A 16,352-nucleotide genomic window follows, 5' to 3' on the forward strand; every position below is an offset into this window, starting at 1 on the left:
GACCAATTGAACACCACAGATACCACAAATTCTTCTACGCAAGAGAGACATCGAGAGGTTTTGTTTCAGAATTTTATCATCAATTACTAACGTCCTCGTATGAAACCCTCCAACTTGACTCTGTCTGGAGGAGGGATATACCAGACCTGGAAAATGACTTTGATTGGCAAGGAGCCTGGGCAAATGTCCGACTTACATCAAGGAACCCGGATCATCAACAAATCAATCTTAACTATATTCACAGGACATACTTGACTCCTATAAGACTGTGCCGAATGGGGCTTAAACAAGATTCCAAATGCACCCAATGTGCAAATGGGGACGAAGGGACATTTATGCACATGTATTGGGACTGCTCACCAGTTAAGGCATTCTGGAAAGATGTGACCCAACAAATATCAAAACTCGTATCTTGGAATATACCTGTACACCCCTCGGTATTATTATTGAATGATGTTTTTGAGTTTGCAGTGAATCCACAGCTAAAGAGATTGGTTTTATCGGGTATCACAGTAGCCAAAAAGCTGATCGCATCACGCTGGTTTCAACCGGAAAAAATTTGCCGTAAAGTTTGGTTTCTTACATATCTCGATGTAATTTACCATGAAATATCTACAGCAAGAATTCTGGGTCTCAATGAATCCAAAATGTCAATGTGGTTAGAAGTGGTGGAGAGAATAAAAGCTAGCTTATAATGGTAGTGTCTGGTTAGGTGCGAGGGATAGTGGAGGTACTTCTCAAGGTGGGGTCCGGGGGGGGGGGGTTCGAGCTGAGCATATGTGTGTAGGTTTTTTTAGATAACAGGTATTAGGGGTATATCTTATATAAGACAACTAACTAAAATGTGATCTCATTGGATGTGCCCTGACAATTAATGCTTGTATATCTTATCGTGTGTTGTCATGTTTGTTTATATGTTTGTTTAAAAAATAATAAAAAAATAAAATACAAAAAAAAATTAAAAAAAAAAAAAAAAAAGTTAACCCTTTCACTACCACACTACAGAAGGTTAACCTTTCACTACCACACTACAGACGGTTAACCTTTCACTACCACACTATGAATGAATGAATGAATGAATGAATGAATGAATGAATGAATGAATGAATGAATGAATGAATGAATGAAAACTTTATTCAACAGATTGCAGAATGGGTACGGGATGCCCCCCGAAACCCGGTTCTAAACGGGAACCGGTACTAAATTAGAAAAAAACTGAGTATTGATAAGCTCTGACGTTATCGGTACTGCTATCGGTAGTCTAGGAGCGGATTAGCTACGGAGCTAACAGTGTTTGATTGATTGATTGAAAACTTTATTAACAGATTGCAGAATGGGTACAGTACAGTACAGCTCAATACATACAATTGTTAAGGGGATGCAGACCAGAGAAAGACTTTCGTCTTGTTTACATCAGGGTCCCCCATTTTCAATTCATCGTAACATATATGACATACATGACATACAGATAGACAGAACTGCTACATCTATACATTTATGACATATCAGATTTGCAATTACAGTACTGTTTGTGATACAAAAAGAGTCCAGAAAAAGAAAGTATATACATTTGACGTAGAAACTGTACATTGGATTGGGTAGGTGGGGGTGGGGGGGGACTGTACATTGGAGGTGGTTGGGTGGGTGGGGGGGGTTGGGTAGGAGGGGTGGGAGGGGTGGGTGGGCGACACTGTACAACTGTACAAACAAAACTGTACATTGGATTATTGACAAGACCATACTTGGTCATTTACTGTACATTGGAGGGGGTTGTGTTCGGACATTTACAGGGGCCAGTTTCGAGTTGCAGTCTCCCTTAGGTGTTTTTTGAGAGTGTTTTTGAAAGTGGGTAGTGATTCACATTCCTTTACAGCTTTGGGTAGGGCGTTCCACATTGATGTGGCATAATTGCGAAACGTGTTTAGTCCCTTGTTTGTGCCGAATCTGGGTTTAACATGATTTGTGGAACTCCCTCTGGTGTTGTGGGCGTGGTATTCACCGACCTTTGGGAAGTATTTTGACATGTACATGGGTATCTTAGTGGTGTAGTGTATCTTGTAGACCAGGCCCATTGCAAGTCGCTGTTTTACCCAGGTGTAATGATAGTTTGTTATCAGCGAGCCAGGTGCAGATTCTACCGAGTTCCGAGCTGAGGGTTAACAGACGGTTCACCTGTGCTCATGCAGCAGGGGAGCACTTCTGTCCGCCATGCCCTGCCGCCGCCGCTGCTTTTGTGGTTGGAGCGAAGGAGATGCAGCTTTGCTGCTACACATGAATATTAATTAGGGATGTCCGATATTATCGGCTGATATTGGCATTAAAATGTAATATCGGTATTGGTTTTCAAAAAAATTTAAATAATAATCTTTTTTAAATATTTTTACATTTATTTAACCTTTATTTACCCAGGCAAGCAAGTAAGAACACATTCTTATTTTATTTATTGTGAAAAGTATGCATAATATTGTGTTTTTGGGGGGGGGAAACCCTGCATATATTGGTATCGGTTGATATCGGTATCGGAAATTAAGAGTTGGACAATATTGGTATATCGGATATCGGTAAAAAAGCCAATATCGAACATCCCTAATATTAATTCACCCATAATGACACGTTTAGCCATAGGATATTTACCCTTGTATCAAGACTCGTATCGTATCAAATATCAACCAATTTATAGGCAGCTATAAACCAGCACTTATGGACACATATAAGAGAGAGGAGCTTGAGCAGTAATGTGACTAACTGCCTAATATATAGATCTTCTCATTTGGATATTTGGATATATATAAAAAACTGATACGTTTTTTATTTAATTTTTTTTTTACTTCCCCCTGTCCCTTCTCGAACACTTATTGAACTGTATGGAAATAATCTTTGACTATTTACCTTTTAGTTTTTTTAAACTTGTTTTATGTTTATATGTTCGAGACAAATAAAAAATCTAAAATCAGCTCGGCGTTCTAAAGACGTTTTCTCACCTCGAATGAGAAGAGCATTGCGTGTGCATTGAAGGGGCTTGTGCTCGTTGCTACACATAGAATATAATGTTGTGTAATTGTAGAATGTTCCCCTTGTATCAAGGCACAACCTGTGTATCTCTATGATTGGCCAAAATTTGCCGTATTTCGTTTTAGTTTTTTTTTGTTATTACAAATGTGTGTGTTTATGGTTGAAAATGTTCGAGATAAATAAAGATCAAATCAAATCTAACTGATGAAGTGATCCCTCTTCTAACAAGAGAGAAAACGTAGCTTAGCTTTAAACTCATTCATTGCTTATGTCTAGAGCAGTGGTTCTCAACCTTTTTACACCAAATACCACCTGAGAACGTAGCTGGCTTTCCAAGTACCACCATATGACCGAAGTTAAAATACAGTCTATTCAGCTATGCACAGTTCACGCAGGAGGCAAATGTATTCCTAATAACATTATTTATTGTTAACTTTTGTCAGACACAGCCACAATTGAGAACATAATAACTCTCACGTAGCAAGTGAGAAAATTAAGAACAACTGTATTTCAGCAAATGTACTAAATATGTCAAACTTAAATGTAAAAATGTCACATACTGTTTGAACACAACAAAGCCACAGCCACTGGATTACAAGATTTACAGTGCAGTGACAATATACTTTTTTCTTTTTCAAATGAGCAAGACAAGATACAAGCAACTTACTGAAACTAATGAGAGTGGTGAAACTGAGATCTGGACTGCAGTACACACATGCACGGTCTGGTTTGAGAGCAGTGGTTGAGATGCGTAAAATATCGAGCAGGTGGGAGTCAGTCTGGACTCTGGTACTTACGTGACTCTTGTTCAAGTTCATAACAGAGAATGTCTGCTCACAGATTATATGTAGAGCCGAACAAGCTCAGCATTATCTTTGCAAATGTTCGCATTTCTGGGTATTTACCTTTTATCCAGCTGTCTGTAAAAGTCAGAATCCGGCTCCTTGAACATGGGCTAACTCCTTTAATGTCCGCTGATAATTCTTCAAATCTCCTGGCCACGGTGTTTCGAGCACGACACATATTAGCAAACTCTTGCTTCTTTTCGGGGCAAATGCTATCCACTGCCTTCATCAGTCTTCAATAAACTCGCCTTCTGTAAAAGGTTTGCACTGTTTTTCCATTAACATCGCCACTTCATAGCTTGCTTTGGTGCAGTTTTCCTTTGAACGGCAACGCTCTGTTCGCAAATTAGGCACACACACATGCTTCTGTATTTAGTGAAAAAAACATTCTAATTTCTATCGCTCCTGGAAGCGGTGGCCCTCTTCATCAACTTTTCTTTTTTTTAGGTGCATTCACCATGGCTATTATTGCAGGATACATGGCCTCGCTGATTAAATGAGTTGTAATCCAGTATTACGTGCGCAGTTGTACGGTTGGCGCGCAGCATTCCCTGCCAGCATTCCGGACATTGTATGGGGGTCACGTGGAGACAGCTATTGCTAGAGAAGGTGCTGCCACCCTGAGGTGAAGAAATTGCAACTTGAACTTGCAACTTGAAATTGCAACTTGAAATTGCAACTTGAACTTTTATGAATAATTCATTCAGGTTTGACGTGCTGGCGGGCGGGCGTACTTTGATGGAAGGGATGGAAGGGGGGATGGCCGTTTTAGAAGGGGGATGATATTGACCGATATTGACCGATGCCACCCCCCCCCCCATCCCCCCTCAACTCGAGTAATGGGTCACGTCACGTGATGTTCATTCGAAGGTACTCAGAACACTTGCAGAGCTGTCAAAGAGGACAGGCTAACAACAGGCTTGTTGCTAGACGTCGATCTTTAAACCTAGTCGTATATCAGAAGTTGTTTTGGCGTGTGGCTCTGCTATTGATGATCATAAATCGTGCTCCCTGACAAGTATAGGGTTCGACGGAGACCGAATCATGTTGTTTTGGGGATTTTTTTTTATTTGTTGCTCTCTCAGCCAAATCCATTGCAGGCTTGCATGGATTTGTACCGAGAGCGTCCCGAGACCGTATGATGATCTGTCACTATAATTGGTTTGATTATTATGACGAGAGTTCCTGATGACTGACATGGAGCCTCAGCGTTAGTTCATGCAGGACATGGAAGTCATATACACGCCAAAATGTACACCAATCATCATAATCAACGAGGCTAATACACTGTCATGTCGACAAGGCGGTCCATTTAATTTGTTCTGCCTCTATTCAGCGCCTGCAGCTGCTCTCTCTCCTGCTGATTCCACACCACACTGCTCTCTCTGCTGATTCCACACCATGCTGCTCTCTGCTACTGATTCCACATCACGCTGCTCTCTCTGCTACTGATTCCACACCATGCTGCTCTCTCTGCTGATTCCACACCACGCTGCTCTCTCTGCTGATTCCACACCACACTGCTCTCTCTGCTGATTCCACACCACACTGCTCTCTCTGCTGATTCCACACCATGCTGCTCTCTCTGCTGATTCCACATCACGCTGCTCTCTCTGCTACTGATTCCACACCATGCTGCTCTCTCTGCTGATTCCACACCATGCTGCTCTCTCTGCTGATTCCACACCATGCTGCTCTCTCTGCTGATTCCACATCACGCTGCTCTCTGTGCTGATTCCACATCACGCTGCTCTCTCTACTGCTGATTCCACACCACGCTGCTCTCTGTGCTAATTCCACACCATGCTGCTCTCTCTGCTGATTCCACATCACGCTGCTCTCTCTACTGCTGATTCCACACCACGCTGCTCTCTGTGCTGATTCCACACCACGCTGCTCTCTCTGCTGATTCCACACCACGCTGCTCTCTGTGCTGATTCCACACCACGCTGCTCTCTCAGCTGATTCCACACCACACTGCTCTCTCTGCTGATTCCACACCACGCTGCTCTCTCTGCTGATTCCACACCACGCTGCTCTCTCTGCTGATTCCACACCACGCTGCTCTCTCTGCTGATTCCACACCACGCTGCTCTCTCTGCTGATTCCACACCACGCTGCTCTCTCTGCTGATTCCACATCACGCTGCTCTCTCTGCTGATTCCACACCACGCTGCTCTACTGCACGATGGGGTTTGTTAAAACTCCCGCCTTCACCTGCATCAATCTATTTTCATATCGTCTAGATATGCTCTCTTTACATGCCATGCTGGCTTAATTGTCAGCATCACATCATCGTCGCTAAAGCTCTGCTCTGTATCCTGTATGTCCCCATGGGGTGGTGGTGGGTGGGGGGTGGGGGGGGTTGTTATTTGCACTCTCAGCCAAATTTGTTGCAGGCTTGCATGGATTTGTAGTGAGAGCATCTCGAAAGCAGAGCATATACTGCCAAATACATTATGATGACAGTGTTCTTTTTTCATTTTTCATTTTTATTTTTATTCTATTTATTTCTGGGCTTTCTGTATTGTTCACCCATCCCAATTTAGTCATTATGCCGATTCCCTTCCTGGTCGTTGCGTGCATTGCCCCACTTGTCAGCCTGGGGAGGGTGTAGAACTACCACATGCCTCCTCCGATACATACTTTTCACCTGACAGCGAGGAGTTTCACCGGGGGAACGTAACGTGTGTGGAGGTTCACGCTATTTCGCCCAGATCCTCTCCCTGCTGAACAGGCGCCCCGACCGACCAGTAGGAGTCGCAGTTTACAGCGACCAGGACGCCTATATTCGAATACCAATGCAGTTGTGCGTTTTGGGAATCTGATTGGCCACTGACGTTTCTGGTCATGTGACATGTGCACCAATCGTGTGACGGCAAGTTCTTTCAACGGTTAAGCTTAGGCACTCTTTCGAAGTTGGTTAAGGTTAGAGTTTGTCTTAGAGCGTGACGGCAAGTTCTTTCGACAGTTAAGCTTAGGCACTCTTTCGAAGTTGGTTAAGGTTAGAGTTTGTCTTAGAGCATGGCGATAGAACGCCAGGTAGTTTGCAGGCTGTTCGACGCGGAAATGGGCAAAGACACAGCTTGTCACGCTATTGGGCGCACATGTCACATGACCAGAAACGTCAGTGGCCAATCAGATTCGCAAATCGCACAACTGCGTTGGTATTCGCATAAACGCGACCAGGACACTTAACCCCACCGGCTTCCCACCTGCGAAACACTGCCAATTGTGTTAGTAGGGACGACTGACCAAGCCGGAGGTACCGCTGACAGCTTGATTCGATGATAACAGTGTTCTTGACTTTGAGAAGATTGCGATTGTGATCATCATACAAAATAATTGTGATATTGTCTCATATCATCACAATCACACAATGACTCTCCATGACCACAGCAGCCCACATGTACAGATACACACATACACACATTCCTAGTGTCTCCAGTACAGATACACACACATACACACAGATCACACACATACACACATTCCTAGACACCTTCATGTGTCAGATTGGCTTGAAAGCTACATAAAAAAACAGAGAACAAATTGTACAACTTGGAGATTGCAAATCTAGATGTATGAAAATAATGTATGGAGTCCCTCAAGGCTCGGTTCTGGGACCCAAACTGTTTAATCTATATATTAAGGATTTGTGCTCTGTGTCAAATGTATTGAAGTGTGTACTATTAGCTGATGATACTAACATGTTCTGTACAGGGGAGGACATCCAGCAGCTTATGACGGTCTTAACAATAGAAATGAATAAATACAAACTCTGGTTTGATATAAATAAATTATCTTTAAATCTAAATAAAACAATATGTATGGTGTTTGGAAACCGCCAGATAAAAACAGACATTCAGTTGATAATAGATAATAATAGAATAGAAAGAGTATATGAAAATAAATTCCTGGGAGTGATTTTAGACCATGAACTCTGCTGGAAACCCCATGTAGAATATGTGAGGGCTGAGATGGCAAAGAGCATCTCAATTATTAGTAAGGTGAGACATGTACTCAATCCCAACTCATTACACACTCTGTACTGTGCAATGATGTTGCCTTACCTGCATTACTGCACAGAGGTATCGGGTAACACATACAAAACAACCATAAATACATTGACTATCCTACAAAAAAGAGCAATAAGAGTAATAAACAATGCAGGATATCGGGCCCACACACACACACACTGTTTCTACAATCACTTTTGAAGTTCATTGATATGGTAAACTTTAAAACTCTGCAAGTTATGTACAAAGCAAGAAATAATCAATTACCGGTAAATGTAAGAAGCAAATTTCTGGATAAAGAGGGGGGATACTGGGGCGCTCCAGTACCACACCACATAGCGCGCTGAGTCGCGAAGCGGTCGTCCCGGGTTCGTTTCCCAGTCCCGGCGACCATTTGCCGCATGTCTTCCCTACCTCTCCTCCCGTTCTCCCTCTCTCCCTCTATCGGTCCTGCGTGGCCAGAAAAAGCTGAAAATGCTATAAATAAAAGTTTAAAAAAAAGAAAGAAAAGAGGGGAGATACAACCTCAGAGGACCATTGAACTTCAAAAAACCTGTGATGAAAACCAACCTGAAAATAATGTGTATCTACAGAGCCACCCTGTGCATGGAATGGGCTAGACTCAGAGGATGAACTAAAATATTGTGAAAACATAAATCAATTCAAATCTAGACTAAAAAAATCAATTTTCGATAGGTACAGAAGGGAAGAAGAGCTTTAATTGCATATTAATAAAAAGAAATACATATGATACTGTATTGTACGTTATATCATATTACATTATATAATCATATTATAATTAATTTGTATATTATATTAAACTATATTTACACTATATACTATTATATTGTGGTGCTATATTATATTGTATATCATGTACTATATATCTCATATCACATTATACATGTGTTGTATACACTATTATGTACTCTATATACTATTATATACTATATATACTATTATATACTGCAGGTATACTACACTGTAATGTGTACTGTAATGTGTACTATATGTATGTACTGTAATGTGTACTATATGTATGTACTACTATGTATGTATGTAAATGAAAAGAAAAACAAATGAAACGTAAGTCTTCAGGGGTAGGGCCCGACAAGCCTAGTGCTTCTTGCCCTTTTCGGACAATTGGACAATGCTGCAATAGCAGCTGGTAAAACTTTGCAGATTTATGGAATGACCGTTGTTATGTGTCCAAAACCAGAAAAAAATAAAAACTAGGGATGTTCGATATTGGCTTTTTTACCGATATATACCGATATTGTCCAACTCTTAATTTCCGATACCAATATCAACCGATACCGATATATGCGGGGTTTCCCCCCCTAAAAAAAACATTACATATCTCTTGTCGTGGCATTAACACAACATTATGCATACTTGCTTGCCTGGGAAAATGTAAAAAGAAATGAAAGAAATTGAAAACCGATACCGATCATTTCCGATATTACATTTGAATGCCAATATCGGACATCCCTAAAAATAAGTGAACTGAACTGAACTGAACCAGTGTCTCCTCCGGTCCCAGAAACAAAGGATATGGGTGGCAGACGGCCCGGAGGCACCAGGAGCGAGGTGGGCTGGTCTGGGTCAGAGCCAACAGAACCACCGGAGCTAGCAACGGGTACGGAAGCTCCGCCTCCTCCTCCTCCTCCTCGTTCTCCTTCTCCTCCTCCCCCTCCTCCCCCTCCTTCTCCCCCTCCTCCTCCTCCTCCTCCTCTTCCTGTGCTCCTCCTCGCTGCTGCTCTGGCTGCAGGTCTGGCTCTTGTCTGCCCGTCATGGCCGCTCCGCCAGCAGCTTGAACCTAGAGGACAGTGGAGGGTTCTGAGACACTGTTCGGGACACACGTGTGTGTGTGTGTGTGTGTGTGTGTGTGTGTGTGTGTGTGTGTGTGTGTGTGTGTGTGTGTGTGCGTGTGTTGTGTCACTCTGAATATGTGTGTGTGTGTGTTGTGTCACTCTCAATATGTGTGTGTGTGTGTGTGTGTGTGTGTGTGTGTGTGTGTGTGTGTGTGTGTGTGTGTGTGTGTGTGTGTGTGTGTGTGTGTGTGTGTGTGTGTGTGTGTGTGTGTCACTCTGAATATGTGTGTGTGTGTGCGTGCGTGCGTGCGTGTGAGCGTGCGTGCGTATGTGTGTGTGTCCTGTTGCTGTCGCTGTGCCAGCTGTATTGCCTGGAGGCAAGTTTACTGCGAGACAGATCGGAGCAGTTCTACCTCGGTTGTCAAGCCTGGCAGGCCTCGTACACAACACCATGGACTCAGGCAAGCCTGCATGACAGTAGTAAAGATAGTGATACCATAATTCTAACTTTGGTGCCAGGCCCGGCAGAATGCCTGCCGCCGCGAAACCAAGCATGAAATCTGCGACACTACGCTCTAATACACCATGTGCATCTTACAATACAGCCTTCTTTCATTCAGGGTGTTCATTTAATTCCTATAACTATGGAAATCAGTGTAACACTTACAAACGATGAGCAATAACCAGACGGCCGCACAACTGCCCTTATAACCCTTTCGATACCACACTAGCAAAGGGTTAACCCTTTCACAACCACACTACAGAAGGTTAACCCTTTCACTACCACACACTACAGACGGTTAACCTTTAACTACCACACTACCAAAGGGTTAACCCTTTCACTACCACACTACCAAAGGGTAACCCTTTCACTAACACACTACAGAAGGTTAACCTTACCTTTCACTACCACACTACAGAAGGTTAACCCTTTCACTACCACACACTACAGACGGTTAACCTTTCACTACCACACACTACAGACGGTTAACCTTTCACTAACACACTACAGAAGGTTAACCTTTCACTACCACACTACAGAAGGTTAACCTTTCACTACCACACTACAGAAGGTTAACCTTTCACTAACACACTACAGAAGGTTAACCTTTCACTAACACACTACAGAAGGTTAACGTTAGGTTATGACTATAACCAAGTTCTGTTAGTTAGGGGCGATGCTTGGCTTCGCCTTCTGCACTATCTCGCGTACGTGCACGCGTACTGAATAAACCACAAATGTACCTCTAATACCAGTATTAGTCTGACCACACCCCTCATCAGCTTACCTTCATAAGCAGGTGTGTGGTCACCTGCTCTCCTCCTTCCCAAGCTTTCACCACAAGGTGAGGTCAAGGGCTGCAGCGGCCGTCCGAAGCCAAGCATCGCCCCTAACTAACAGAACTTGGTTATAGTCATAACCTAACGTTCTGTATCGTTAGTGGCTTAGCTTGGCTTCGCCTTCTGCACAAGGGAGGCCAAGCGGAGCCACTTGGCTGACAAATACACCCCGCTGACAGCCCCCCAAAACCATCAGAACAGGGAGGGCCGAGCCCCCCCGACCCCCCCTAATGGAGGGTATCCCCCCTATTAGAGGCTTCACGGGAAGGCGACGGACCCGACCGTGCGAAGAGCTCTCAAGCAACCTAACGCACAGGGTGAGCAGACCGTGGCTTGACCCACGACTACACACACGCACAACCCGCATGCCACCCGGGAACGAACGGAGGAACAACCTCGTTACTGCCCCCAGAATCACGGGGTCAAGGGCAAACCCAACCCCGTGGCAAGGCCGTAGCAGCGGAGCACGAAGGAAGACCCAGACCCACCAAAAGGACTGGACTCCCTGGAATGGGGGCCCGGAGAAGTCCATGATGCCAGCATCAAGACCCCACCAGGTGGGCACGTAGTGCCCCGCCCCCCACATCGCCAGCGTATTCGGACAAAGGCCCCTCAGTTACTGCACTTGGTATTCCCAGGCGGAACCAACCAGGCCAGTAAGCCGAGCGGGCCCCGTCCCCCCAATAGTACACCGCCTGGCACACTGACCCTGCAGAATAGGCAGTCAGCATGGCCGTAAGCACACAAAAAAGGTTAACCAACGGAAGCAGGCAGCGCACCGGGGAAAAACCAGGCAACAGGCTGTTAACCCTAGCCTGGAGACTGCGGACGAGACAGGCGCCAGAGGGGACAGCTGAACACAGCCGCCCCGGCGGAAGGAGCGTAAGCTGGCGGTGTTGCATGACCAAGCCTCCATTTAACAACCCCCACCCAGAGGGGTCGAGGCAGAGAAGGCTGACACGATTGGCAGACGTCATGAACGTGCAGGGGCACCCTCAACCGGTGAACCCGGGAGTTGACACTGCTCCAACACACCAGGGAATCAACCACCTCGGTGTTACCCAATGCGGTGGTTGTTCCTATAACCCCTCAAGAAAAAACTCCAAAACACACCTGCGGGTATACACCGGCTATACCGCAGTACAAGTGTTTCAGTTTCCAAAAAGGGTTAACCCAGGCCTACGGGTCGCAAACATCACTTCGGACCGGGCCTGGCGGTACGGGAAGCACAGGGTCACCAGAGGAGGTCAAAAAACCACCCCCACAGGCCCCTCTTCGCCATGCGTGAGAGAGGAGCGAAAAACAATGGAGAACCAGCCCCTAAGCACACCGTTCCTGGTATTCCCCGGCGGTCTCCCAACCAAGTACTAACCAGGACCAACCTGTGTAGCGGCCGAGATCCGACGAGATCGAGCGCGTACAGAATGGCATGGCTGTAAGCCATGACGACAGTGCTGAGTAAAAACATACCCAACCAGGGTCTCCATAGCGCTTAACCCTGTGACACCCAGACCGACCTGGCATTTTTCCCCCTGAAAAAAGCCCAAGTCCCTCAGGGTACCAGAACAGCAGATCTGCATCCCCGGCGGACAACGGGTTCAACTGATCTGGACCAGCGTGACCAGAACCAGTCCCGTGCCCTAACCACGCCGACATGCCCCAGGAAAAGGGCAGATATGCGTGTTGATCTTAACATGAAAAGAAGGCGCCACCCAGACGTCGGGACGAACCGCGCCTGGTGGCCCACCCCAAGGGCGTGAGACCCCACTACATATGTTCAGATCCATCCCGTCATCATCCCCCAGACATGAACGAGGATCCGTCGACAACCCACCCAGGTCATGGGATGTGGTCGCCGGAAGAGGAAAAACCCCCATCTCAGTTGCTTTATAAAAACGCTGTTTCAACCACAAGCAACTAAGGCGTGCCAGTCAATCGCCTGTTTACAGCGAGCTAGCACTATACGTGCGTCGGGACACACCCCCATCAATGAACAGGCTATTTAGACCTGCCATTGAATCCCCAAGGCGCCCAGGGGAACGACAAGAGGGGTGTGACACTCCCTAACTCCAACACTTCTGGAATAGAAAGAAGGAAGCATCAACAGTATGTATCCCAGTCTACACAGCCGGGGTAAAAAATGTTCACATTTTTACATCCCACCACCCTCCCATAGGAAAGAGACGGGGATCCCCAGAGAGACTTCCCACGCGAGCTGTACAGATTGAAAAGAATATATTGCACCTTGAGCCATGTAAAAAACTGGTTTTAGGGCCTCCGGGGAAGAGGCACCGAACCCATACACACTCAATAAACGAATTGAATCGAATATACATACAATAGAAAAGGACCCTTCTAGAGGGTCCACTCACTTTGACAATCTGAGGAGGAAGGCTCTGTACTCTGATGGAGGCTTCCTCACATGGATCACATGGAAGAAGGAGTCCGAACTCACAGAAGGCCTGAGTAGGCGCTTGGTGAGGAGGAGCCCTGACCACCCCCCCTGAAAACAGATCCATCACATGGACCTGAACAGCACACGGAAGTCCTACCAACAGAGACGCGCACGGTGACGTACTCTATGGCGGGGGAATTCCTGCGGTGCACACGCCCAATATACCAGGCCGTGGGACCAGGAACTCCCTCCCCCCCCCCCCCCCCCCCCCCCCGTAACGTGCCGAACCGCCACGTGACGGGAACCTTGAAGGACAGGGGGTGTACCCCTGACCGACAGACAATGGGGAGAGGAAAGGTTACCAGTTCACCCCTTTACGACCCCACACCCATGATACGACGTAACGACAAAAAGAGAATATGACACAGTCATAGTCAGCTCTATGAAGCGTTTCACAGCTCCACACAGCGCACGAGCTAACCTGCTATCTGATTTTTACTAAGGAAAAACACAGAATAGAGAGGGCTCTAAGAACCCCGGTCCAACATACACATGTGCTTCTGTGGCCAGTACAACCCAGTTGTAGGTCACATGACACATACAACCCATCATCATCACAATGAGAGAATACATCATTCTTGATTAGTATCGACCACAGGCCTTGCTAAACACACATGACAGCAACCAAACCAATTTCCCTTTAGGAAATAAGTTTCTCCAGCAGATTTAGCACAACCTCAGCAATCAAGCTGAGAGTTACATCGTATCCCTACCACACAAAAGACACAATTAATGCACAACATGTCTGATAGGAGGTGATAAAGTCCCCAGGGAACCGGGGGGGGAAAAACACAATCCTCCTATTTTACCCTCAATACGGCCAGTTAAAACAGGAAAACCTGTTAATGTGTGAACTCACTGTCCATTGTCATTACAGTCTGAGAAAGAACATTCTTTTACTCACTCGTCACCAAGCATAGCTTCATAGGTTAGTTGCCTTAGTAGTGAGTACACGGTACACATAAACACCATGATGTTTCTCACACAACAACCAGATCAATACATCACGACCTGCACGGAGAAGCTACTGCCAGTGACAAAAACAGCTCACACACAACCCGCAACGTATCTCAAATGCATTGCAACAACACACGTTTTGGGAAAAAACACCGTCATTCACAATACATTTAGCAAGGTAAAACCAGAAGACGTGTTATGAGGGTCTGGCCAACCCCGTACCTGCCCGGAACGCAGATCAGCGAAGTGCAGTCACAAGCGTCCCGTGTTGTTCGATCCGGGCAGCGTCGCCGCTCCACCAGTCGCTACAGTCCTCTTTGTTGACGCAATCCCCGTCTAGGCTCGGGCAGGGTTGACGAACATCCCCTGTCAAGGATGACGTCGTGGTCAAGAGTGTAAAACATGTTAAAAATCAAAGCACGTTCAACAGAATAGCATCAAGCTAACGGCTGCTCCAGCCGTTCGGGTGCTATCGCTTCCGCTCGCGAGACGCCGATCTACGACGCACGCGATCAGGAGCAAGCTCCCCGCGCCAGGCCACCGACCGGCTAACCGTAAGCTATGAACATGTAAACAATGACATAACACTCACCCAGACAGGCCGCCGTTCTGAACCCTCCTCACTTTTTAAGAGAAAAGAGAAAACAAGACGTCAACACCGCTTCACAACGGTGACAATAACACGTCCGGCGGAATCAGCACAGTACCAACTGGCCTGTATAGCTGACTTTGAACATGAATCTGCCGCTATCGCACATTACATGCACATATCCCCTCGTGAAGGAATACTCTCATTTGGATATGAAAGATGGGGTCTTAACACGGTGACAGAGAGAATCCACTCGTCCAGAACACACAGGGATCACCAGTGTCAATGGTCGCGGCCCACTAGTTAAAACTATAATGGTCGCCAGACCAAGGCCTTCTGTCGCCTAGACGGCTAAACAAAGGACCCTAGCCTGGGGCCGGTTTCCATAAACTTTGTCTAGTAGCCCCCATAGCACTAACAGACAAGTGGAGCCCGCCAGCAAACACTACTCACCCAACCTGGAACGCACCGCTCCTCACAACAGCGGCATGTCCGACAGTTCAGCTGTGGCCTGACAGGTTTCACCCCAACAAACACAGCAAGGAACTGCAGTTGAGAAGCATGCAGCGGCGTGCTCCCAATACGAAAACCGGTGGAGGGTTTGTAGAATGATCATCATCTTCTAGACACTCCAGTACGAAGACAATATCGCCGTATTTTCTCGAAAATAGTGAGAGAGAAAATAAAGATATGATGTCAACGTATCCTTGTTTCCCAAGCTGTTCCTAATCCAATTTCTTCCATCATGGTGTCAAGTGTGGGGATCTACCGAGGCACCTCTTCCTTGTGGTGAAAGCGAGAAGGAGGAGAGCAGGTGACCACACACCTGCTTATGAAGGTAAGCTGATGAGGGGTGTGGTCAGACTAATACTGGTATTAGAGGTACATTTGTGGTTTATTCAGTACGCGTGCACGTACGCGAGATAGTGCAGAAGGCGAAGCCAAGCTAAGCCACTAACGATACAGAACCTTTCACTACCACACTACAGAAGGTTAACCTTTCACTAACACACTACAGAAGGTTAACCTTTCACTACCACACTACCAAAGGTAATAACTAGGGATGCTCGATATTGGCTTTTTTACCGATACCGATATACCGATATTGTCCAAGTCTTAATTTCCGATACCGATATCAACCGATATCACATTTGAATGCCGATATCGGCCGATAATATCGGTAGGCCGATAATATCGGACATCCCTAGTAATAACCCTTTCACAACCACACTACAGAAGGTTAACCCTTTCACTACCACACACTACAGACGGTATAGTGTGGTAGTGAAAGGGTTCATAAACCATTTCGGTAATTGGCCT

At 45.8% G+C, this 16,352-nt stretch overlaps 1 protein-coding gene across 1 annotated transcript in view; it reads right to left on the bottom strand.

The window, feature by feature from the left end:
* LOC311231788 (voltage-dependent T-type calcium channel subunit alpha-1I-like) overlaps positions 1-9,671 on the bottom strand; it is a gene marked incomplete at both ends in the record, with an annotated part of 346,702 nt that extends 337,031 nt beyond the window's left edge. Inside the window, 1 exon segment of the mRNA XM_084318416.1 lies at positions 9,433-9,671. Coding sequence (XP_084174542.1) covers positions 9,433-9,671 — 239 coding nt within the window.
* Between the last annotated feature and the right edge of the window lie 6,681 nt (positions 9,672-16,352).

The sequence above is a fragment of the Notolepis coatsorum genome (assembly GCF_963971535.1).
Source record: "Notolepis coatsorum genome assembly, chromosome: 7".
In the NCBI taxonomy this organism is placed as follows: domain Eukaryota; kingdom Metazoa; phylum Chordata; class Actinopteri; order Aulopiformes; family Paralepididae; genus Notolepis; species Notolepis coatsorum.